At 36.8% G+C, this 26,728-nt stretch overlaps 1 protein-coding gene across 6 annotated transcripts in view; it reads left to right on the forward strand.

Annotated features, from left to right (window-relative positions):
• OLA1 (Obg like ATPase 1) overlaps positions 1-26,728 on the forward strand; it is a 121,266-nt gene that overhangs the window by 6,558 nt on the left and 87,980 nt on the right. For all 6 annotated transcript variants that reach the window (XM_036421364.2, XM_036421369.1, XM_036421365.2 and 3 more), the window contains 2 exons: positions 11,985-12,128; positions 15,846-15,973. In XM_036421364.2, coding sequence (XP_036277257.1) covers positions 11,985-12,128; positions 15,846-15,973 — 272 coding nt within the window. The remainder of the gene's footprint in view (positions 1-11,984; positions 12,129-15,845; positions 15,974-26,728) is intronic.

Genomic DNA, 26,728 nt, shown 5'->3' on the forward strand with positions numbered 1-26,728 from the left:
GGTTGGCTTCCTCCAGCCCTGGCTTGGTCAGGAAGGATGTGCAGAATGATGCTCGGTCTAATTAGCATATTACTCTTGTTATTATAGATTCTGTAGGGTAGTTGGGTGAGTCTTTGCTGGTTTCACTGTGGATTTCTCATGCATTGGAATGGTGGCTAGTCAGTATTAGAAGGTCCATGATGGCCACACCCACAGTCTGGGGTCTTATCAGGGTTGGCTGGAAGTCGGGCATTTCTGTCCTTTTTTACTGTCCTCTTTCTCTCCTAGTGGTCTCCAGCCCAATTTTTTTGTAGCATGGTGGCTAGCTCCCAAGAGAGTGACAGTGTGGCAAAGAAAAGATATTTTTTATTAAAATGTTCTATTTTACTTTAATGACTCATTTATTTCAGCCCTTTGTATTCAGCATGTCTCTATTGAAATAAACCCACCTTTCTATGAAAATTGAAGCTTTTGTTTTTTTGAGGCCCACATAAACTTAAAGCTTGTTTATTTGGCCCATGTTAGCCTTTGAGTTTGACTTGCTTGCTGTAGACTAGAGGCTCCATTCTATGCCCTGAAGGAAGATTATTCTTTAGGCTGCTAATACTGGTGATGAGAGCATTTTCATTATAAAGAGCTGATAAAGTTAAGCTGCAAAGCAGAGATTCCCATGTCTGTGAATGCACAGAGTAACAAGCTTTTAAAACATTTTAAAATGTATAAATTCATGCACTGGTGGGGTCCCTTGGGGTGGCCTTCAGAGACTGGGCCCCCACTCGTGCCTCCAGCTTTGTAGCCCCAGCTTGTGCCCTCAGCCTTGCAGCCCAGCAGCCCCGCCTGCCATCCTGCCTTGGCCTTGGCACCACCCCTTCACCTGGTCCACCATCCTGCTGCGGTCCTGCTCTCCTCAGGGCCCATGGGGGCCAACAGCACCTCCATTGCCGCCCACTGCCAGCGCCATGTCACCAATGTCCACTGTATTCTGTGATGCCCCCTGGTGGGCAGAGTCTGTCATATTGAGCAGTCAAACTCCTGGTTGAACTGCATATGGGACAATTTGCGTATTAGGCTTTGATTATATAGGATACTAGGTGATCAATAAGTATTTTTTTTCATGCTGACCAGATTTTCCCCCCAATATTTGATTATAAAAGATTTCACATATGGAAAAGCACTGAATTTTTATATGTAATAATGTTTATGTACATTATATACAAAGAACAATAAATAATTATGTTTATTCAATTATGTTTAAACTAAATTTTTATTTTATAGTTGTAAATCTTTTTTTTGAGAAAAATTTTTTAATTTAATAAATCTTTATTGTTCAGATTATTACCATTGTTTCTCTTTTTTCCCCCATAACTCGGCTCCACCTGGTTCCCACCCCACCCTCTGTCTTTACCCCCCACCACTGTCCTTATCCATAGGTGTATGATTTTTGTCCAGTCTCTTCCTGCACCCCCACACCCCTTTCACCCCCGAGAATTGTCAGTCTACTCTTTTTCTATGCCCCTGATTCTATCATATTCACCTGTTTATTCTCCATCAGATCTTTTATTTACTTAATTTTTAGATTCACTTGTTGATAGATATGTATTTGTTGTTCATATTTTTATCTTTACCTTTTTCTTCTTCCTCTTCTTAAAGAATACCTTTCAGCATTTCATATAATACTGGTTTGGTGGTGGTGAACTCCTTTAGTTTTTTCTTATCTGTGAAGTTCTTTATCTGCTCGTCAATTCTGAATAATAGTTTTGCTGGGTAGAGTAATCCTGGTTGTAGGTTCTTGCTATTCATCACTTTGAATATTTCTTGCCACTCCTGTCTGGCCTGCATAGTTTCTGTTGAGAAATCAGTTGACAATTGTATGAGTGCTCCATTGTAGAGAGCACTCATACAATTGTGCATACAATATTAAAAGCAGCAAGAGAAAAACAGTTAATTACCATTGTAGGTAATTAACTGTTTTTCTCTTGCTGCTTTTAATATTCTTTTTTTGTCTTTTGCTCTTGGCATTTTAATTATGATGTGTCTAAAAATTTTTTTAATTTAATAAATCTTTATTGTTCAGATTATTACCATTGTTTCTCTTTTTCCCCCCATAGCTCCCCTCCTTTAGATCCCTTTTGTGTGGGGTTCTGTGTGCTTCCTGGACTTGTAAGTCTATTTCTTTCACCAGGTGGGGAAGTTTTCTGTCATTATTTCTTCAAATAGGTTTTCAGTGTTTTGCTCTCTCTCTTCTTCTGGCACCCCCATAATTTAGATGTTGGCATGCTTGAAGTTGTCCCAGAGGCTCCTTACACTATCTTCGTGTTTTTGGATTATTTTTTTCTTTTTGCTTTTTTGGTTGAGTGGTTTTTGCTTCTTTGTATTTCAAATCTTTGACTTGATTCTTGCGATCTTCTAGTCTGCTGTTAGATCTCTGTATAATATTTTTTTATTTTAGTCAGTGTATGTCTAATTTCTAGTTGGTCCTTTTTCATATCCTCTAGGGTAGGGGTGTCGAACTCAATCAGAGAAGGGGCCAAAATCTAAAATCCAGCCTAAATCGCGGGCCGAATGGTTTACTGAACAGTCATAAACTGTCATTGTGATGGAAACGCAGCGGAGTGCAGTGATGACAGTGCGGTGCGGGCCACATTGCAAGGCCTGGCGGGATGGATTTGGCCCACGGGCCTTGTGTTTGACACGTGCTCTAGGGTCTCACTAAATTTATCAGCCTTTACTAGAAAATTTTGAAAAACCTTATAACCGTGGTTTTGAACTCTATATCCAGTGGTTTGCTTTCCTCCATTTCTTTCATTTGTGATCTGTTTCTTTCTTTCATTTGTGATGTTTCTTTGTCTCCGCATTTTGGCTTCTTCCCTGAGTTGATAGGGCACAGTGGCTCAGCCTCCCCAGTTACCTCCCCAGTTACTTTTGGTGCATGCACCCCTTTGTGGGCCGTGTGCACAGTCTTGTTGTAGTTAAGCCTTGATTGTTGTTGGTATCACTGGGAGGAATTGACCTCGCTGTGAGGATCAGCTGTGTCTATGCTGGGAGAACTTCTGTGCTGGAGTCACGCTTATGAGACAAGACTTGCAGAAGCCTCTGTGCTCAGCTTGGATGGGGTGGAGTCTCAGGGCGGAGCAGATAGCATTGATTTCTCATCAGCCCTGCCCTAATAGGTCCCTGTGTCTCAGTGTCCCATGGTATTCACTGCGAGCACCTCTGAGAGAAAGCCGCCCTTGTGTTCCACCCATTGCTAGACAGTCCAGTTTCTCCCTGAATGAGTCTGGGTCTCCAGAGTCTTGCCCAGAACTGGAGTTCAGTGCAGTCAGGAGCTTTTGTCTCGCTTCCATTGAGAAAGCAAGTGTGTATTTAGTTGCTTGCCCTTTCCATGTGTGCACCTCAGTACCTCTGCCTTCCACAGTTCCTCTGAGTCTCAGTGTGCTTTTCTCTTTCCTGACAGTCCAGTTTCACCCCAAATGAGTCTGAGTCCCCAGAGTCTCGCCCAGAACTGGAGTTCAGCGCAGTCGTGAGCTTTTGTTTCCTTCCAGCTAGAGGAAGCCAGCCACACACTCAGTTGCCAGTCCTCTCCACATGTGCGTCTCAGTACCTTTGTCTCCTACAGCTCCTCTGAGTCTCAGTGTGCTTTTCTCTTTCCTTCTAGTTATAGAATTTACACTCAGCCAGCCTTTCTGTGGTTCTGGATGATGTCAGTTTTGTCTTTTAGTTGTAGTTTTGAAATTGTTGTGTGAGGCAGCAGTTTTAAGTGTTTACCTGTGTCATCATCTTGGTTTCCTCACTAGTTGTAAATTATTAGCATTAATATCTTCCACTTATGACTACTGATTTTTTTGCAAAGAGTGCTTGCATGAACTAGTTTGAAATTGATGTGGAAGTGAAGGTACAGAGTGGTGCAAATTTTAGTTTTTAAAAAAAATTTTAGGTCTTTTAAGGCCTTTAAAAAATGTTTGCTTTTGGAAGAACTATAGCAAAAGACAATAGTGAACTGAATGCCAAAGCTGACACTTGTTTTAAGTAAGTACTTAACCAACTTAAACTCTGTGCCCTATTTGACATTGTCAGTAACTCCCCACCTCTTTTGCTCTTCCTTCAGTCTTTTGTTTGCTATACTTCCTGTATTTGCTCCTTAATAATAGGTTTCTGGTCTTGGTTGTCTTCTCTTTTATACTTTCTCCCTAGGTGGTCTCATCTTCTCCTGATTTTAATAATCTACTGGCTTCAATTTTCTAAATTTATACATTTTGCTCAGGTTGCATCTGAGTTCCAGATTCATGTATCTTCTCCCCTGAATATCTCCAGTTAAAATGTCTCCACTCATCATGATTAAGGCTAAGCTCATTGCCGCGTGTATTCCCTATTTTTGGCTAATAATACTACTTTCCATTCAGATATTATACTTGCGAGATTTATTTTTGCATCCTTTTCCTTTAACTCTATTTTTTTTAGTAGGGCACTAAACCTGTCTATTTTCCTCACATCTTCATTTCTTACTTGAAGTATTGTAGAGGCTTCTGCTTTCTTCTTTGTACTGCTCCAGTCAGTGAAAGGGAAACTTTATTGAGGCCCCAGGGACAAGGGTATTCAAAGGTATGCTGGCGGAGCGGGTGGTGTGTGGAGGGGCCTTATTTGACCTTCTTGGGACACAGGTTGTTGGTGTGACCCTCTGTCTTGTGGGAGTTGACAACACTGGGGTGCAGGTGGGCAAAACAGTTGAGATAGGTCATATTGTCACAGTTGTATTTTTAGGCCAGCTTATATGATTTGCAGTTATTTTTCTCCCATTCTGTAGGCTGTCTTTTTACTTGGTTAGTTGTTTCCTACAGAGGTTTAATTTTGTTATAGAGTCATTTTTCTATTTTTGCTTTTGTTTCCTGTGGTTCTAATATCTAAGAATCTAATAGCATGACTTCCCCCTGTTTTAGGAATTCTATAATTTTAGATTCTGTATTTTGAGTTAATTTTTGCATATGGTATAAGGTAAGGGTCCAAGTTCATTTTTTGTATTTGGTTATCCAGTTTTCTCAGCACCATTTGTTGAAGAAACACACTTTTCCCCATTGTGTGGTCTTGGAATACTTGTTAAAGGTCATTAAATCATGTATGGGAGGCTTAATTTCTGGGCTCTATTTATTCCCCTGGGCTATGTGTCTATCTTTATGCCAGTTTCACAGTTTTGATTACTATAGTTTTGTTATATGTTTTGATATCAAGAATCATGCTATAGACTTCTAGGAAAGAATACCATGGAGATAAAGTGTCTTTTCTTGTTGCATTATAATTGAAGGATATATAGTACCATCATGACATATTACTGGTGATAATAACCTTGATCACTTGGTTAAGGTGGTGTCTACCAGATTTTTTCACTGTAAAATTATCCCTTTTTCCTTTCCAAACTCTGTTCATTGGTAGCAGGTCACTAAGTCCAACCCAATAAGAAGGAAATTAAGCTCCATCTCCTGAAGTAAAAAAATATCAAAGAATTTGTAGACATTTGTTAGAACCACTACAGTAAATTAATTAGTATGTGGGGGAAAGATATTTTGAGTTATTCAAATATCGTGTTTTTCTTTAAAATTTCCCCTACTAAATTTTATCATTCCTCAGAACGGATTTTGCAACAATTATTAGTGGTGTTTTAATGGTGATATTTTAATTTCCTTATTTGTTTTACATTTGTTATTTGGAATTCTTCTATGGGAAAGATTTGTCTTGCCCCAACATTTTGTTATTTATTCACCCCACATTTCATTATTTATTCAATCATTTATATAGTTATGTTTGGGCTCACTGAATTTTGTTTTAGTCTTTGGGTTATAACCCAATATTATTAGTACTATTTATTTTGTTGCTAAGATTGTTCTGGCTTTGGCCATTAGGAGGTGTTCCTAAGAAGCAAGTCATTAAACCCAACCTCCACCCAATGGGAAGGGAATTAAGCTCCACCTCCTGAAGGAAGAAATATCAAAGAATTTGTAGACATTTGTTAGAACCACTACTGTAAATTAATTAATATGTGGGGAAAGGTATTTTGAGGTTATTCAAATATTGCCTCTTATATCCCTTTGACATATCTCCATCATATTTTCCCCCTTGTTTTAAACACTAAAAGGTATTTCAAACTAACATTGTATTTTTCCTGTCCCAACCTTGACTCAAGAGAGCCCAGGTTTCTTTTACTGGAGAATGGTAGTTAGAAACTAAGATCCAGGCTCTAGGTATTTGTGCTGCTGTATTGCTTTTGCCCTTTTTACTTATTAGGATACATAATGTGGTTATATTAACCTATGTATATACATATTGCTATTTACTATTTCTGTATCTAGCCGGTAGATATATTTTTTTTCTTAACAGTTTATTTGTAACCAAATTAAAATCATATTAAAAGAGCATTGTTCTTTTTTTCACGTTTTAGATGTGTGTTCTATTAATGTGGATTTGCATTGGTATCCTAACTTCCTAATACATATTATAATTTTGCATAAGATTTTAGATAAAACACCTATTTAGACAGATTTACTTATAACAGTAAACTATGCAATTTAAAAATAAAGTATTTAGGTCCTAAATGGAGGGGTCATACTAGTACATTAAGTCTAACACTTTTTTTTTTTAATGTTATCATTGCTGAAATAATAGTTATGTAAACCCATTCTTGCAAAATAGAGATATATACAATTTTGAACCTCCTACTTTCAAGTTTTAATAATAATCTTAAGGAAAAGAAAGACTTTACATGATCTAAATGTATGAGTGTGTGTCTGTGTGTGTGTGTGTGTGTGTGTGTGCCCGCGCAAAACCCTCATTTCACAAAAAGCCTTATTGGCTTTTAACACTTCAGGCTTAAGCCAAATTTTCAAATTCTTTGCTTTTGCAAGGCTTTTCTTTAATAGATTTGAATAGATCAAAATGTTTTAACTTACCACTGAAGCCTATAGTAATAATCTTTAGAAATTTTTCTTTTTTTTTCTTCTTTATTTCTTTGTGCCTTTTTTTTACTTACAAAGCTATTGGAAGGAATAGATAACTTTATGAAATTTAAAATCCATGCCCAAGATTAGATTATCTGTGAAAATGGAGATTTGTCTTTCATTTTAGTTGGTATGTAAGATTTTTTTTTTTGCTTAAGAAATAATGGAACTTTTTTTTACCTTATGATATGTTTGAAGAGTTAAACTTTTTTCTTTTTTAAAAAAAATTTTTATTCATGTAGACAATAAAAATTGATATACTTAATAGCCATAAATTTTAAAATAACTTCATAAATTTCTTGCAGTGTTTTTACATTTCAATTACTATGACTGTGGTAACAGCAGTGAGCACACTGCTATAGTTTTTAAAAACTAATGTACAAAAATACAGCTACACTTTTTTTTTGTCCCCTCCCTCACTCGAAAAAGGCACAAGTGTTCTATAAGTGTTTGGATTAATTAATATATTTAATCCTTTGCACTCCGCTGTCCCCTCTCAGGGGACATCGGAATTCTAGCATATCACTCGGATGTCCCCTCTCAGGGGGGACATTGCAGTTTATTAGTGATTACGGGGAATTGAGTTAATTCAGTGCACATGTCCGCCACAAAGCGTCGAGTAGCTGGTAGCCAATGTCCAGAATGGTTCGGAGTGCAAAGGGTTAAATTTTGTTTTAAGTACTTTTTTGGCAACATTATTGTGTAATGTTTTACAGGTATAGCTTATAAATAAAAGGCTAATAGGCTAATATACAAATTGACTGGACGGCAAAAAGACTGGTCGCTATGACGCACACTGACCACCAGGGGGCAGACGCTCAAAGCAGGAGCTGCCTCCTGGTGGTCAGTGCCACTCAGCCAGATGCGGGGCTCACAGCTGGCGAGTGCAGCGGTGGTGACAAGAGCCTCTCCCGCCTCCCCGGCAGTGCTAAGGATACCCAACTGCCAAGGGGCCCTAAGCCATCAGTCGGACATATCCCGAGGGCTCCTGGACTGCGAGAGGGCACTGATCGGCCTGAGGGGACCCCCAAACCCACCCCGTACACCCCACTCCCCACCCCCAAATGCACTAATTTCATGCACCGGGCCTCTATAATATATAAATAAGGACCCATGGACTATTCTGGCAACTTAAGTATCACTTTTTGCTTTTGTGGGAAGGGGAATAAGGAAGGGAGAGTGTCACCATTTACTTCACATTTTTGTAGTTTTCCCTCTTGGGGAAATATCCTAAGGATTCTAGTTGTGTTCTTGAGGTCCTCTTAAGTTTCCTCCGAACCCTTTGTTGGGTTCTCTGTCCTCCAGCATCAGCTTTCCATGAGTGTAAAGCCTCTTTTTCTGCCTAGAATGGGCATAAGGTTTCTAGGGTAAAAGACTGTGGAGGTCAGAAGCACTTCTTTGAGACTTTTTTCAAACATTTTCAGATTCCTAGCCCCTTCAGATGGCTTCTGTATTCTGCATGTATATGGCTTTTCTAGTTCTGGGTGGGAATTCTAATCTCCTGTTAGCTTTTGCATCTCCCCCAGAAGCAGAATTTCTTTCCTCCCCCACTTAAAAAAAAAAAATCTGGTTATTTGTCTACAGAATTTTCCAAAGTCTGAATTTTGTTGATTGCATCTGTGTGGTATCATTTAATATGCTCTTGTGTCCCCTTTATTTCCTGTAAAGTGGTAGTAATATCTATTAGTAAAGGCTTGATCTGATTAATATCAGATAATTTTTGATCAGATAATTTTGTCAACAGTATATGAATGATGATATATATATACTTGTATTGTTAGGTGGTACTATTTCCCCCCTCTTTTTGCAGTATTAACTATCATTGGTGATCATTACCCAGCTCCACTAATTCCTTAGGGGTTGCAGAATGGTAATAGTCTTAAGTTTTTGTTTTGTTTTTTTCATTTATTGCCTAGACTATGTCTATAAAATAATATCACTATCAACTCTTTGTTACCCTATCTTTAAGGATGCATCATCTAGCATCCTTAAAAGGTTATCAGAGAGGGTTTTTGTTTTGTTTTGTTAAGGTTTATTAACAATTCATGGATATAAAGTTACTGTTGACCCTTGAACAACAAGGGTCTGAGAGGATAGGCATGCTTAGAAGGACCCACCTACAGTTGAAAATCTGCCTCTAATTTAAATTGGCCCTTTGCATATGCAGAAACCCAACTTCGGATTGAAAATTGTTTTGTTACTGTTTATTGTAGCTATTCTTATTGATGCTCAGATTGATTCATTTTGGCCAACAAATCTATTCAAATTGGTTCCAGAGCGCTTTTGATAGGACTCTAAGGCTTTTTACCAATTTCCTTGTTTTCCCTTGGGAAAAATCATTTAAGACTCATCCATAATAATAAAAGCATAATATGCTAATTAGACCAGACAGCCACATCCATCAGCCAATCAGGGCAAGTATGCAAATTAATCCAACCAAGATGGTGGTTAATTTGCATATCCAGGCCAAAGCAAAGACTGAAGATGGCATAGAAAGAAGCCAAGTGCTGCAGAAGGGAGCAAAGCTGCCGAGAAGCAAGCAAGCAGGGCGGTGGAGAAGTAAGGGAAGCAGGCGGGTGGGGAGAAGGGAGAGAAGCCATTGGGCCTGCAGAGAAGGAAGGGAAGCAGGTGGGGCTGTGGTGAAGGGAGGGAAGCAGGTGACCACAGCAGGAATCTTCCTGCAAGGGACCTGCAATATATCTATATCTATGTCTATATCTATATCTATATATCTATATCTATATCTATATCTATGTCTATATCTATATCTATATATCTATATCTATATCTATATCTATATATCTATATATCTATCTACATACCTATATAGTCCAATGCTTTAAAAAAAAAATCTAGCTCTGTGGAAACAAGTGATGTCATCTTAATTATCATTCCTAGGGGTCTGGAATTGTTACCAGGCTCTTAGAGGTTGCCAGTATAAATTCTACAACAGTCAATATTTTTGAGTAGGTTGTTAGCTGAGGCTGAAACATCTGCATCACCTGAGATATTTTTAAAATATTAGGGCCTACACCACATCTTGAAAGAGGCATGCATGCCTTTACATTCTCAGCTGATTCTGTTATAGGCAGGCATTTGAAAGCTACTGGTTTGACCAATGGTGCTCTAAGCAACCAGTAATGACTTAAGTGGCTGTTTTATCCATTTCTACATTTTTCTGAAATGTTTTGTCTGAATGTGATATAAGAAGCAATAACACCAATATTTAAAGACATATAGGCTGTTTTAAGTATCTTGTTTCCAAACATGCTTCTCACCAGTAGTATTTAGATAAGCTTTGATTATTGGCTTTTGTTCTTTACTCTCTTATAAGATTCTCAGTTTTAAAAAAAAGGTCTGATTCTTTGGGTTAAAAGTTCAATCAAATGAGTTAACTTAGTGTGAGTTAATTTCTCCTGAAAAATGTACTGGTAGGCTTACATCTCATATTACTAGGCATTTTACGTTAAAAAATATTGGAAAAGAAAATAATAATTATCCATAATCCCATCATCCTAGCACAACCATTTTATTTTTGAATATTCTTTTGTTATCAAATTTAGTCTATATGCAAACATTTTTACATAATCATGTCTAGCTGGAGTTAGCAAGCATCAGTCTCAGAATTCTCATATAATCCTTTACTTTCTCAATTTCTCCAGTTATATATGATATTAATTTTTATTTTAAATTATCATGTGTGTTCTGTTTTTGGAGCAAGGAAAAAAAAGTCACTATAATGTGTCTGTATTACTGATGAAATTGAAAAGTAGTACAAAACAGATTAACAAACCTTTAAAATTCCATTTTTAAAAATTTTAATCTGTTTTTTGGCACTGCAATCATATTATTTATTTTTTAAATATTTGTTTTTATTGATTTTTTTATATAGAGAAAAAGGGAGATGTGGAGAGGGAGGGAGAGAGGGAGAAATATTGATGAGAAAGAAAATATCTTTGGCTATCTCCTGCAAGCCCCCTATTGGGGATCGAATTGTATCCTGGGCATGTGCCCTGACTTGAAATGCAACCAGGAACTTCTTGGTGCGTGGGATGGTACTCAATCAACTGAGGCACACTGGCCAGGGCTCATATTTTTTAAAATATGGTTGCTGTAGCCCAGCCAGTGTGGCTCAATGGTTGAGTGTGGACCTATGAACCGGGAAGTTGTGGTTCGATTTCAGCTTCAGGCATATGCCTGAGTTGTGGGCTCAATCCCCGGTGTCGGGTGTGCAGGAAAAAGCCAGTCAATGATCCTCTGTCATCATTGATGTTTCTATCTCCCTCTCTCTTCCTCTCTGAAACCAATTAAAAACATATATATATATATATATATATATATATGTATGTATAAAATAAAATGTGGCTTGTATTAATATGAGTTGGTATTCTCTGAGTATGTATTACCTGATAAAAATCAGATAATTAGAAAATTATCAACCAACTTATTAATTAGTAATAGATGTTAAAATTTGTTATACCTTGAAAAAAATTTACATTTTAACTTTCATAATTCACAATTCTAGACTTAGTATTAATCTTTATGTACTAATAATTAGAAGGAAGTCTGAGTTTTAAACTCCTATTTCCTATTAGACAATTAGCATCTAGTTAACCAATTCAGAATGCTTGGGAAGTGATTGACCTAACTAGATACACATCTATCTACACTTATGCTAGAGAAGATTATATTAGATATAGGTGAAGTGATAAATTGGTACTACCAGGTATTTTAGGAATTAAATAGATTTGTGGTGTGACATGGGACTAGCTATCATTTATAACAAAGATTCTTTGGGAAAATGCTTTTCAAGGTCCAAATACACTGAGATAGGAATATAACCTAATTATACATCATTGTTGTAAATTCCATTAATTTCTGTTAGTAAAATTGTATTCCTCCTCACCTGCATCCTAGATTGGTTTTATAAATCCTCATAAATCTTATTTGAGCATTGAAATTAGAGAATTTTTTTCTCAGTGTTAGTCTAAGAATTGATTCAATTGTTTTTATTCATTTTAGGAAATCTACATTCTTCAATGTATTAACCAATAGTCAGGCTTCAGCAGAGAATTTCCCATTCTGCACTATTGATCCCAATGAGAGCAGAGTACCTGTGCCAGATGAAAGGTTTGATTTTCTTTGCCAGTACCACAAACCAGTAAGGTAAGAAAGTCTTTATGCCATTTTTTATTTGGTCACCCTGTATAAACTGACTAAATATCTGTTAGTCATATATTTAAAATCATGTAGAAAGTTTTACTTCCCAAAATTAATATAGCAGTATTGTTTTGGGTTGCAAAATAAAGCAGAGCATGGACAAGGGTGAAGGATATATCTGGTTGTTAGCAATTGCAATTATTTTTTTCTGGGGAATATGAAGTAGAGGGAGTAACTAATCTTATATGATTTCATTTATGTAAAATTATACATATATGTGTATATTCATAGGAAAATGTATGAAATGAAGATAAAAAATTAATTGATGTTTATATCTGGGTAATAGAATTTTAAGGTGATTTTTACTTCATTTCTTAAATTCCTCTGCGTTTGAAATTTTTATTACAATACGAATTATTTCTTTAATTATAAAAAATAAGATAATACAGGTTTTTTTGTAGGAGGTTCAAACAATATGGAAATGTTTAAAGAGAGGAATAAAGGTCACCTATACTTTACCTTGATATAATAAACTAGAGGCCTGTTGCACGAAGATTCATGCAAGAATAGGCCTTCCTTCCCCTGACTGCTGGCACCAGTTGTCCTCCAGCACCTGGGACCCAGGCCTTTGCTCTGGCCGCTGCCTTCTGTCTTCACTTTGGCAGTTGGTTGGAGTGGGGGCACCAGACCAAGGTGGGGCATTGGTTGCTGTCATCTGGTGAGCCTCTGGTAGTTACTGAAAATTCTTCGCTCTTGCGTGCTGCAGTTCTGCCTGGTGCTCGTACCTGATACCAAGGCCGGCCCCGCTCATACCCACAGCCAGCACTGCCGCTTGCACTTGTTGCCTGGTGTCAGTCTTGATTGCTCGGCGCTGTCAGCAGGTGCGAGCAGTGGCTTCCGGCCTTGATTACCCCTGAGGGCTTCTCCACCTCCTCCTGCTCTTACTTTGTTTTAATATATTTTACTGATTTTTTACAGGGAGGAAGGGAGAGGGCTAGAGAGTTAGAAACATTGATGAGAGAGAAACATGGATCAGCTGCCTCCTGCACACCCCCCATTGGGAATGTGCCTGCAGCAACCAAGGTACGTGCGCTTAACTGGAATCGAGCCCAGGACCCTTGAATCCGCAGGCCGGCCACACCCTATCCACTGAGCCAAACCGGTTTCGGCCTCCCCTGCTCTTCAGGGGTGATCGGAGCAGCAGCTGATGCTCACACCTGCTGACGGCCCCACTTGCACCTGCTGCTGGCGCCAGCCCCAATTGCTTTGCGCAATCAGAGGGTGCAAGTGGGGCTAGCGCTGTCAGTGCATGGGAGTGGGAGCGGCAGGAGCAGGGCTGCTGGCATACGGGACTGGGGGCCACAGCAGGAGGGGCTGGGCAGGGGTGTGGAGGATGGGCTGAGTCCTGGCCCTGTGCCCACTGCAGCCTCCTGGCCCACAGTTTCTTTCAAGGTGCACGAATTTGTGCACTGGGCCCCTAGTTGTCTTATAATAGGTAGCAGGATGTTTAGTGTTGGTTTCAGCAACTCAATTGTGTTGAATTGGTGTCTTTTTCTCTTTCCATTTTACTCTCTTTATCAGGTTGATCATAAGATTGCTTTCTCCTTGTGGTCACAGGCTGTTTCTCAAATCTTGGAATAGGATACTTTCTCATCCATGTTCATTCAGAGGGAAGGAGGAGGGGTTTGCTTCTAGAAGCTCTCTCAGAAGACTCATGAGCCATAACACTGCTCAGCCCCTTTGGCAAATCTCAAGTCTTTCTAGGCAAATAGAATCATTAATCATGCCTAGGGGAGGAGATTAAACTGCCTGGTATAGGCCTAAAGTATATGCCACCCTTTTAGAGGTAGGGGTAGAGCCATCTTCTTCAAAGCTCTGGGTTATCTTGGGGAAGTATGGCTAGCGAAATGAATATCAATATAGTTACCAAGAGAAGGGGCAAAGGATTCTGGGGAGGCAACCACAATATCCAACAACAAAAACTAACCACATTTTGTGTGTATTTCCTGTGGATTTGTTAATAACAATTGCCATGTAATTACTATATGTATAAAAAATTTTTATAGAACAGTTTTTAAAGAATTACTTTTAAAAGATTCATTTTCCATACAGATAATAGGGAAATATTTTGTGGAACTTTTCATTTTGTATTTTATCATATGGTGAAACTCACATTCTAAAAAATGAATACTTCTTTAAAAATTGACGGAGATGACATACATGCACACATACATACATACACCTCTAGCATACACCTTTGTCAGATGATGTTAAAAACTATTTACTCTTAATTTCCATTTCTACATGGCTGATTGGTTTTTCTAACTTGGTTTCTGATTTGTGTTAACTGTGCCTTTACTTTGAGCAAAGCAAAGGTTATTTTATATATATGTTTAATTCGGTTGCTGTTGTTAACTGGATTATTACTATGATGGTAACTGGATCACATCATTACGTGCAGTTTTAGGCTATATAATCTATATGGTGATTAAATCCTGTGTTTGAATCCCCACAACTGGTTTCTTAACTCCTCTAAGGCTTAATTTCCTCATTTGTAAAGTAGGATTAATAAATAATATCTACCTGATAAAATTGTTTTGAACATTGAAATGATAATGCATGTAAAGCATTTAGTCTAGGGGTGTAGAACTCAATCAGAGAAGGGGCCAAAATCTAAAATCCAGCCTAAATCGTGAGCCGAATGCTTTACTGAACAGTCATAAACTGTCATTGTGATGGAAACGCAGCGGAGTGCAGTGATGACAGCGCGGTGCGGGCCACATTGCAAGGCCTGGCGGGACGGATTTGGCCCGCGGGCCTTGTGTTTGACACATGTGATTTAGTCCAATGCCTGACACAAGGTACATTGGCTTATTCTATGATGATTACCTTGCATTGAATCAGTGTATTCTTAAATGTTCTCTACTGCGTGTGTGTCTGTGTGTGCGTGCTCGGGTGTGCATATGCAGTGTATATACCAATTAGAATAGGATAATATTTGTTAATCTTTAGAGACACAATAAAAACAGCTACTCTGCTTTATAACACTTCCCTAGGTAAGGAAGTCCTAATGTAATAAAATATTATTTATTTTTTGTTTTGTTTTTGTTATTTATTTACTAAATAATTATTAAGAGTCTTCTAAGCATTATTTTAGAAAGGAAATAATTAGGCCCTGGCCAGGTAGCTTAATAGGGTAGAATGTCATCCCAATACACCAAGCTTTTGGGTTCACTCCCTAGTCAGGGCATATACAAGAAGCAACCAATGAATGTATAGGTAGTGGAACAGCAGATTGATATGCTATCTCTCTTTCTCTTCCTTACCCTCTCAAATCAATAAACAAGAAATTAAAAAAGAAAAGAAATACTTAATTCATGGGAAATGTTTGGGAAATCTATTTGGTTAACTAATAGATTTCTTTTTAAAAAATATAATTTTGTTGATTTTTTTTTTTTTCATTTTTAGAGAAAGAGAGGAAGGAGAGGGAGAGAGAAAGAGAAACATTGATGTGAGAGCAGAACATTAATTGACTGCCGCCTGTACATTTCCTACTGGGGCTGGAGCTTGCAACCCAGGCATATACCTGACCGGGGATTGAACCAGCAACTGTTTGGTGCATGGGAGGATGCCTGACCAACTGAGCCATACCTGCCAGGGCAATAATAAGTAGGTTCTTAGTACTGTTTTACAATAAAACCATCTTTCGTTTTTTTTCCTCAGTAAAATTCCTGCCTTTCTAAATGTAGTGGATATTGCTGGTCTTGTAAAAGGAGCTCACAATGGACAAGGCCTGGGAAATGCCTTTTTATCTCATATTAGTGCCTGTGATGGAATCTTTCATCTAACACGTAAGTACAGTTGCTTATATACTTGATTTCATTATGATCAGTTTTTTCTTTCCATTGCTCAAATAAAATTAGAAATGACTGTTTAATAGAAGATTTGCTTTACTTCACAAGATGAAATGTGGATTCATCTGTTAATTGTGACTCTAATGTTATTTAGTGTAATCTCCATATGAGAGTGCTTATTCCATAGCAAGTATATGATGTGTTGATATTATATTCTAATTTAATATTGACCCCTGTTTTGGATTAGATTCATTGAGAAGTTTTTATGTGGAAGTAATTTTGTTAATTATAGAGGCATTTTGAAATTTTCTTAACTTGTCAAACTTTTATTCATTCTTGCTTTTCCATGTGCCAAGAAGGTGGAATTGATAGAGGAGGGGATTCCATTATTTCAGAGGAAAGAAGGGTGCCAGGTTATTAATTAGACACGAGAAGATTAAGGAAAGATAGAAAGCTGAACAAATAGGTAGGATTATGTGTTGGCTTGTGTTCTTTTGATCATTAAAGTGAGCTAAAGGCATATATTAAGTAAATCTCTGACAGAATAGAAAGATTTAGGTTAAGATTCAAGTTAAGGCTGCACGTTAGATAATAGTATTATAATGAGAAAATTAATGCAAACAAAGGAAACAAATGAGAAGTAAGGGCTCGTGTGTTTTTGTTTTGTTATTGTTTTTGTTATTTACTGTGGTCTGGTTTAGTGTTTTGTTTTGTTTTTGTTACTGCTTCTTGACTATATACCTATAGCAATTGAAAATGAACATCTAGAAATAGATATGTCATTTGACTAATTTTTTTTTTGTCATTTGGATTTAATAAAATTGTGCTGGTTTTTAGAAAAAAATTCACTTGCATAGTAACTCATTTTTATTGTATTTTATAAAAGCTCGCCACTAATGGTTTGAGAAGCACTGATCTGGGTAGCTTTACCTTGGATGAAGGAATGGAGATATCTTCTGGAAGAGTTGTGGTACAGACAAAGAATAAGGTTATGGGTGGGGTAGAGATGGTGGAAATTTTGTTATATCATGTACATTGGTGAGAACCTCTTATTTTCTGACAGATTGTTTTTTTCATTGGTTCTGGTGACCCATATGAGAGTTTCAAAGAGAGGGTGGAATCAAGTGTGACTCCTGGGTTTCTGGGCTGGGCCATTGGAATTATTTTTTATGTTATTTACTGAGATATTAAATATAGAAGAAGAGAGAGTTGGGAGAGAGTTAATGAGTTCCATTTGGACAGTTTTTTTGAATTTGTATACCTAAGACATCCATATAGGAGATGTCTGTAAGGAAGTATGATTGATAGGGCAGGTATGACAGGAATATGGGGGCAAGGAAACTGAAGGTTTGGGTCTAAGCATGATTACACTGACAGGTAGAGTAGAACTTAACACAGGGTAGGAGTGAAAATAGGAGAGGGCTGAAAGGTGGAAGGCTCATTGATCTGATTTCCTGATGTGCTTCGAGAACAGATATGAGTATAAAGGGGGTATGTGGTTAGAGATGGATATTTGACTTAAATTTTCAAGAGCTGGAGCAATTTAGGATGATGGTAAGATCCTGATAATGGCCTGAAACCATTAATAAATGTAACCAAATCTTTTGTTTTATTGTCTTTTGTATAATATTTATCTGACTTGTTTTCCTAACTCTCAGGGGGAAATGAATTTATTTAGGATTATACATACTTTATTGTATTTCATTTAGGCTAAAGGTAGTGTTAACCCTACCAGACCTGAGGCCCTAAACGTAACTGTCCCCTATACCTGGTCTCCTGAGCATTAAAGAGAAAAAAATCAACATGATATAGGAAAATGTTAGTTACATGGAAACAAGAGGTTAGAATAAGATGGAAGAATTCGGAGACATTGTAGAAAATAGGTCTAGGCAAAGTACCGAAATTTAGGTACAGCGGTATAGTGGCAGATTCGGAAATTACTGAAAAATCGGTACAGCAGTCTGGAAAAATATTGCTAAGAAAGGAACAAAATAGATCAGAGACAGAGAAGCATGGAACAGACTGGCGAATCTCACAGGGAAGGCATGGGTGAAGAGAAATTAACCAAAGAAGTTATGCATACTAGAGGCCCGGTCAATGTTTCTCTCTCATCGATGTTTCTAGCTCTCTATTTCTCTCCCTTCCTCTCTGTAAAATATCAATAAAATATATTTTAGAAAGATAACTGTTCCCTTATAATAGGTTGAATTATATGCAGTTAGGGTACAAAAATTTGTGCGTTAGAAAAAATGAGTATCATTCCATAGTGCATATAAAATTATAATTTAATTTGTTTGCACCCTTTTCCTTCATATCTTATGAGTACCCAGTTTGTTTGTTTTTTATCAGATTTTACTCTATCTTTTAATTATAAATGGCCAGATGTTGTTACTTAAAAAATATTCATTATATATAAAAATTTCTTAATGATATAACGTTATTATGAACAAATTGGAAATAATTCAGATGTTCAAGTAAAATTTCATGTTTGTCCCCTTGTTCCGTCTCCAGAAGTAATTATGTTTCTTTTTTAAAAAATCAGAAAGGATATATGCTTTTTTTCTTCTACTGATTATATGCAAGAGGTTAGTTGCTATTTGAATTTATTCTTCAATGTTTATTTTCCTTAGAAAAGGGAGTCTACTTTATAAAATAGAGCATTTCAGTTTTTGGGATAACTGCTAATGGTACTGTTCGATTTTGATGTAATTTCTTTTTGTTTTGGAAGGTCTATCCAGTTTTATAATTCTTAGAAAATACTTGTCTTCTCCTGAGCCCCCCCAATGTGATTTTAAGTTATTCATTGATTTTATTTATATCTCAGCCTTCACCCTTCTTAAACTGGGCAGACAAGTTTTTACCCATAGAGAGCTAAGACAATCTATATAGATGATTTCTGTGCAGATGGTTAGAATTTTTGTCCAGGAAAAATAAAAGTCCTCTTCCTTCTACTTTGTTATTAATGACAGATGCATTTTCATTCTGTTTTATATTACTGTCTCTCTGTATCTCTTTGAATTTAAATATCTAAATTGCTTAGCCTTAGAGCTTTAATGTAAGATTCCAGTGAGCTCCTTTAGTTTTTTGTTGCCTATATTTGCTAAAAAGAGATGAAGGTAGCACTGATGGAAGAAATAGGTTTTAAGTTGCCTTTCTAGTTTATATGGAATTGGAGCCCTCTAGGCACTTCAACTTTATTGAACTGCTAAATGAGAAGGTAAAAATGCCTTCATTTAATTGCCACCCCCTCTTAGGTTAAGTTGGGTGTTTATATGTTTTGTAAATCACCTTTAATTACCACAAACATAAATTACTGTTTTCAAGTGCCCCCCCCCCCTGATAAGCACAGTCGTTTAAAAGTTTAAAATGAGTCACACATTTTTGCATAGACACAAATTGTCAATATAAAGCTGTCTTTGATTGTATCCTAAAATAATGGAGTTTTTTTTTGTTGGATCCTGTAATTTTCTTTTTCAGCAGTATTTATTAATTTAATCTAGTATCGGATTGCAGTAAACAATCTGACCAAAAATCATATGTTTTCTTTGTTTCTTTGGTACAAATTCAACGGATTAAGTAATTATGCAGTGGTTCTCGTCTACATATACAATGCATTCTAATAACCAATTCTGTTTACTGTGGAAAATATTGTAGCAGAAGGAAACTCTTCCTTCTACTTTGCATTGTAATATTGTATGAAGCTATTTAATCTACTAGCTATTTCCAGTTTAATTGCTTGAATATATCCTCATATTCATAGTGGTCTTATATCTACTTTAGGTACATGAACCATTCTCATTTTTTCTTGAATGTCTTTTTGACATGTTTTAGAGAGCTTGTGTCCTGTCCTCTTTGTTCAAAATAGCAACTATATGGATTCTTTTTAAAACTCTTCTTTCACTAATGAGTTGAAATTACTCAGGGATGTGAGGGCAACTTCTAAGGTCCTGGAGAGTCTCTTGATCTTTAAGCATCGAATTTTTGAACTGTATTTTTCTTAGTTGTCAAAACACTGTCATTATGTTAAGTTAAAAATGTAAGTATTGAGACTGATTTGGTTTTGAAAAACCAATGCATTCATTGTTACATTTAACTTGCATGAATGAAATCAGATGAGCACTTGTGTTTTATTACATGAGCCTTCAATTTCCTCAAACTTCTCCTTTTGCAAATTTTACACTGAAACCCTTAAACCATCCATTGTATCTTGGACACAGTTTTCGTACATCAGTGACTTATAATTTTTGAACCTGTGGTTTGGTAGTGTAACTTGTCAGCTCAGGCATTTGAAGAAAAGGTGGGGCTTCTGCCGAGACCGGTTTGGCTCATTGGATAGAGTGTCGGCTTGGGGACTGAAGGGTTCCAGGTTCGATTCTGGTCAAGAGCATGTACCTTGGTTGCGGGCATATCCCTAGTAGGGGGTGTGCAAGAGGCAGCTGATCGATGACTCTCTCTCATCGATGTTTCTAACTCTCTATCTCTCTCCCTTCCTCTCTGTACAAAATCAATAAAATATATTAAAAAAAGAAAAAGAAAAAGTGGGACTTCTTCTAAGGGCTACGGGTTGTGTAGCAGCACTGGTCCTTTAGAACCTTAAGTTTCCTCTCCTCTGCATTGGTGAAGTCAAGGTGTCCATTCAGAACTCCCAGACTGGCTCTGATATGGAATTTGCTTGTCTGATCTGTGATATCCTCTTCCTGGTCTACTTTCTCTGCTCCAAATCTGTCTTTGCTGTCCGTGCTCCCCCTGTGGGAGGAAAGAAGGAGCCTGCCTGGCTGGCCTGGACTTGAGTGACTCAGCTCTTACCATAGTACCTAAACAAACCCATTGTGCCACCAGACCTTCAGATATTTTGTACTTTGCATAGGTAAGGAGTTGGCTTAGGGGAAGATGGTTTTGTTTCTCTTCCCTTGAATCTGAGATGAAAGGGACAACAGTATTTACCTTCTCTTAAGGCCAGTTGGTCTTTTTCTATTTCATGCCAGGTTGTCAGATAGATAGAAAAACTGAAACTGTGGGTAATTTATAGCTTTCTGGGAATATTGGAATATGTTTTCAGTTATTCTGTTATGATAGACTAGTGGCCTGGTGCACAAAATTTGTGCACGGGGGTGGGGTGTCCCTCAGCCCAGCCTGCACTCTCTTCAATCTGGAACCCCTCAGGAGATGTCTGACTTCTGGTTTAGGCCCTATCCCACAGGGACATCCTTCTCGCAATCCAGAACCACTGGTTCATAACTACTTACCTGCCTGACTGCCTGATTGCTTCTACACTCTGCCTGCCGGCCTGATCAATCCCAACTGCCCCTCCCTCCTTTGTGGTCTGATCACCCCTAACTGCCTGCCCCTGCCGAACTGATTTCCCCCAACTGCCCCCCCTCCCCACAGGCCTGCTCACCACCAACTGCCTCCCCTGCCAGCCTGATCACCCCCGACTGCCTCCCCTGCCAGCCTGCTCACCCCCGACTGCCATCCCCTGCCAGCCTGATCACCCCTAACCATCTCTGCCTCGCCCCGCCACCATGGCTTTGTCCAGAAGGTCTCCTGGAAGGTCTCCCAGTCTAATTAGCATATTGCCCTTTTATTAGTATAGACAATTCTCCAGTGAATGACTTCATTATATATCTTTTTGCCTTTTCTGTATTACAATATTTCTTAAAGTATTTATTAAAGAAGAAATTGAGTCAAAGGATACTTATTTTACCGTATATTTAACTTTTGCTGGACATTGCCATGTTGATTTTCAAAAGGAATACTTGAATTTGATTTTAGTAGAATTACCATATCCTGTTTAAGCAACTATAAATGTAAATTATACAGTATATATTGGGAACAACAAGTGTATATAAATCAGTCAAATAAGACTACCACATAACTATTTACCCTATGGAGAGTAAAGGAAGAGCTGGGTGACTTGCGTAGGGAAACAGCTAGAAATGCCTGAAGAGTGAGACTTATTTCTAAAGCCTATATAACTAGGCAGTTGTTGGGAGAGAATAGAGAAGTCTGAATGCCCTGGAATTCATTAGGGTGATGGTTTGTACGTGGTCTGCTGTACTTGGCAGGGTTTTGCAATTGATCTCCGAGTTAAGTTTGATGTAAATTATGACCAGGCTATAATTTTAATCCTTCTCTGTGATAATTTCTGCTTTTTTTTTGTCAGCCTCTCTTTGCTAACTTTGTGATTAATGGATGAGAATTTAAAAGTTTGCCTATTTTACTTGTAAATAGAAGGTTTGTAGTGGGTATATGCATCAAAGGATTATTATATTATAAACACCACTACACATGTGTAGGAGCCAACCCATTGATGTGTCTCTCTCACATTGATATGTCTGTTTGTCTGTCTGTCTGTCTTTTTCTATTTACCCCTCCCTCTCTTCCATTCTCTAAAAATCAATGGAAAAAATATCCTAGAGTGAGGATTAACAAAAAATTAAAAAGTTTAGATTGAGGTGGTAGTTGTGGTGGGGCGTGCTAGTCATTTTGGCCATTTGTTTCATTTATTTGCATCAATGAGAAAACACCTCTAACACTGCTGACTGATAAGGCCTAAAGAACTTAGGTGTTTCTTTGTTTGCTTTTATGGGGATATTTTTTTCTCCAGCACTGAATCACAATATCCAGATGTCAATTAATAATGATAGATATTTTTATAAATTTTTGGAAATATTTTAACCTAAATTATGAAACTATGAAATACATTGGTAATATCAATACATTTTCTCTTATAAACATTTTTAGACCAGTATTAATCCTAGTGTGTGTGTGTGTAACTTATCCTCTTTTTTAATGTAAAGAATAGTATATTTTGCTGAAACCGGTTTGGCTCAGTGGTAGAGCGTCAGCCTGCGGACTGAAAGGTCCCAGGTTCGATTCCAGTCAGGGGCATGTACGTTGGTTGTGGGCACATCCCCGGTAGGGGGTATTCCTCTCTCATCGATGTTCCTTTCCCATCGACATTTCTAGCTCTCTATCTCTCTCCCTTCCTCTCTGTAAAAAAATCAATAAAATATATTTTTAAAAAAAGAATAGTATATTTTCCTGTATAAGATGTGCTTTATCTATTCAAATATCAAAGCAGATATTCTGACAAGACATTATAAAATGTTGATTATGAAAATTTTAAGAGCTTCTCTTCAGTATTTTCTTTTTATAAACCACCTGTTGTCTCAAATGCATAGTGTATACATTTGAACAAAGTGCTCATCACTTGTCAGCCGTCAGTGGCAGCATAGAAATTACTTGTGGTACTTGCTTTGCAAGAAGTTCTTTTGTATTTGTGACATCAGCTTTGTTTTATACAATTAAAGTGTTACACGCTAGAATAATCTAAATTGGAATCACTAAATGGAAACGTAGTTCTTGCCTTGAACTGAATTTGTTTACTGATTATATGCAGCTATTGACTACTATTTAACATGACAGTTCCATAAAAATTTTCTTTTCATAGCAAATAAGGAGGTGGTTATATTATTAAGGGTTTTTCTCAATTTTAAAATTTGCCTTTAATAAATATTACATTAAGAGATAAAATGTAGAAAACCCTGTGTGTGTGTAAAATCCTTCAATTATACGATTTGATTTTCAAATGAAGTTTAATGCTCTTAATATGATATATTCATGATCACTTTAATAGTATTGTTCTAATTTTTAAATTCCCAGTTAAAAAGATTTTGCATTCATTTTTATTCATTTTCTTCTATTAAAAATAAAAAAGTATAACTGATTAAGACTTAAGATTGATACTAGAATAAATATTTAGACTGTTAGATAACTTTTTTTATTCTTATGATAACATTACTCTGCATGGCAATCTGGGTTAGATAATTTTATCAATGTATTTTAAGGAATCTGAGTATTTTTCCTGTGGTGTCTTGTTAATAATTCTGTTGTAATTTATTTAACTAAGTTAATAACTCTAATATATTGGCATTATTTCAATTAACAAGATTTTTTTTAGATAAATTTTTAAATATATATATATTGATTGATTTTTTTTTTTTACAGAGAGGAAGGGAGAGAATTAGAAACATCAATGAGAGAGAAACATCGATCAGCTGCCTGATATTGGGAACCAAGGTAATGCCCTTGACCAGAATCGAACCTGGGACCCTTCAGTCTGCAGGCTGACGCTCTATCCACTGAGCCAAACCAGTTAGGGCGAGATACATTTTTTAGTGAACCTATTTTTAGAACTAATAGAATAAAATCACTCACTTAAAGCAAATTTATCTTGTGCTTTGTAAAAAGCTTTAGGAATATCACTATTTGGTATTTATTTTAATAATAAGTGAAAGGTAAAGTATAATGTAAGTGCCTTTTCTAAGATAGTCAGTTGTATATCTCAGCAATATAATTGGCTTGCTACACTTTGACAGTTGTTTTAAACACAAAATCTACATGAGTCCTGTGAGTCAGAAGCAGAAAACTGACGAATAAGACTTTTTTTGTTCTTTTCAGATACAGTCTAATGGGAACTTTATATTTGCAGGAGCAAAATTTGCAGTTTCTTTTTCACTGCTTTGTTGTTCTGATGTAAGTGATATAACATAGTGGACATTAGTATATAAGTAAATGACTAGATGAGTCATAATAAGATGGAACATCTGCCTCAGAAGGCCTTTCAGACTGCATAAGTTATGTTGTTTAAGTCTCTAATCAGTGCATCTGTCCCTGATACTTGAGTTGGTGCAAGGACAGTTTTCTATTTTAGATTAGTTACTATATGAAGACTGCATACTGAAAAAAACTTGTCATGCATGCAACTAAAAAATGTATGCCTGTGATATCTGAATTTAAAAAATTAGTTTAAAAAATATATATGTTTTATTGATTTTTTTACATAGAGGAAGAGAAAGGGATAGAGAATTAGAAACATCGATAAGAGAGAAACATCAATTAGGTACTTCCTGCACACCTCCTACTGGAGATGTGCCCACATCCAAGGTACATGCCCTTGTCAAATCATGTAAATCATGTAAATATTTGGGCACAGAGGCAATAGCAGATATAGGGGTCCTGAAGCCTAGAAGTTACTAAGTCAAAGGATGCATGCATTTTAAAGGCTTTGGCTACTTGTTAGTAAGCTGCCTCCTTACGAACACATGATATTAACATTTATTTTTAAGGCTTTAAGCATTTATTGTGAATACCTCTGAAATACTTTTACTATTTTATATTTGTATTTTTTCTCAAATTGTCAGGATCAAACTATATATGCCTGAATTCTAGTATAACTTGGAATTTCATAATTTAATATTCTGTCAGGGCTACTCTAATAGAAGAGAGTCTACCTGAACTTTTGCATTCAGAGTATTGGTGACTTAGAATATCTTGGAAGCAGCATTACTGTCTTTAGGAAAGAGATTTTAGCCATTATACTACATTCTGCCATCTTACCTGAGGAACAACACATTTACTAGAGGTGCTTTCTTTGAGATTGCTGTCCCAATCTGAGGTCGAGTACTGTGGTAACTACACTTTTGCTATATCGAAGAAACAGATCATTCTCCCTCTCTCTCTCTCTCTCTCTCTCTCTCTCTCTCTCTCTCTCTCTCTCTCTCTCTCTCACACACACACACACACACACACACACAGACACACAGACACACACAGTTATACTCTGATTATATGGCTGAATTTCTGATGCTGGACTTAAAAGCTGAATAGTCTAGTCCAGTTGAGTTACTTATATGTTCCCTAGGCTGCTATACTCAGTGGTTGTATATTAGCTTATTGTTAGGAACAGGTTTCTTGTACACTTTGAGAGAGAAGGGGAAGCTAAAAGTAAACAATAAAGAAATAGCAAGATATTTTCTTTCATTAAGCTTTCTCAATAAATAAATCTTTTTCCATTTCTGGTTCTCATTGGTATATAAAACGTAGTTTAGATATCAGTCCAGAATGTTTCAGGAACATGGCGTTTTTGAATTATAGCCATCACTACTATCTAATAATTGATAACTAACATTTATTAAGTGCCTTTAATTTCGGATATAAAGCCCTAAGGACTGGGTTAGTAAAATGTATAATATATCTGTCCTTTAAAAGTTTACAGTCAACTGGGAGAATCAAAGACTAATGATGGAATTCGTAACTCAGAATGAGGTGAATCTGCTTTGTATTCTAAGGGATATGTTGTTCTAGAAAGTTTATTGTAATATTACCAACAATATAAATGTCCATATAACCTTAATATGAGTCTCTGTCTGTTTTACTGATAGTTGAGCACAAATATTATAGGCTTCATATTTATTGATAGTGAAGAATTTTTAAGTATTCCTAAGTTAAGATAGATTGTCCATGAAAGAGCCTTATAGGTCAACAAAGATATTTATTTGAATATCCAGCATGATGGCATAAAATTTGGAATATTTAATAAACTGAACTCAGATTTTATGAGAAGAGTCTGTTTATTTAAACTTAATAGCCAGCAATTTTTCACTTTGATGTCAAAGAACCATTAAATTGTTCTTTGAGTAAGAATTAGTGAGAGTTTCACTAGTAAGTATTTTTGTTTTTATTTGTTTTTCTGATACCCTTGGTTGTACTTTTGCCCCTCCACCCCACCCTACCTCCCACCCCCGATCTGAGTAAAATAAACTACTGTTAAATAACAGAATTTCAAACAAGTTAAATTTAAGGACTAATTGGCTTTATTCAACAATTCATGAATCAGGCAGCATCCCATCTAACAAATAGTAAGGGGCTCCACCACACTGTAGAAAAGAATGTTTTAAAGGTGGAAAG

The sequence above is a fragment of the Pipistrellus kuhlii genome, unplaced genomic scaffold, assembly GCF_014108245.1.
Source record: "Pipistrellus kuhlii isolate mPipKuh1 unplaced genomic scaffold, mPipKuh1.p scaffold_m20_p_7, whole genome shotgun sequence".
In the NCBI taxonomy this organism is placed as follows: domain Eukaryota; kingdom Metazoa; phylum Chordata; class Mammalia; order Chiroptera; family Vespertilionidae; genus Pipistrellus; species Pipistrellus kuhlii.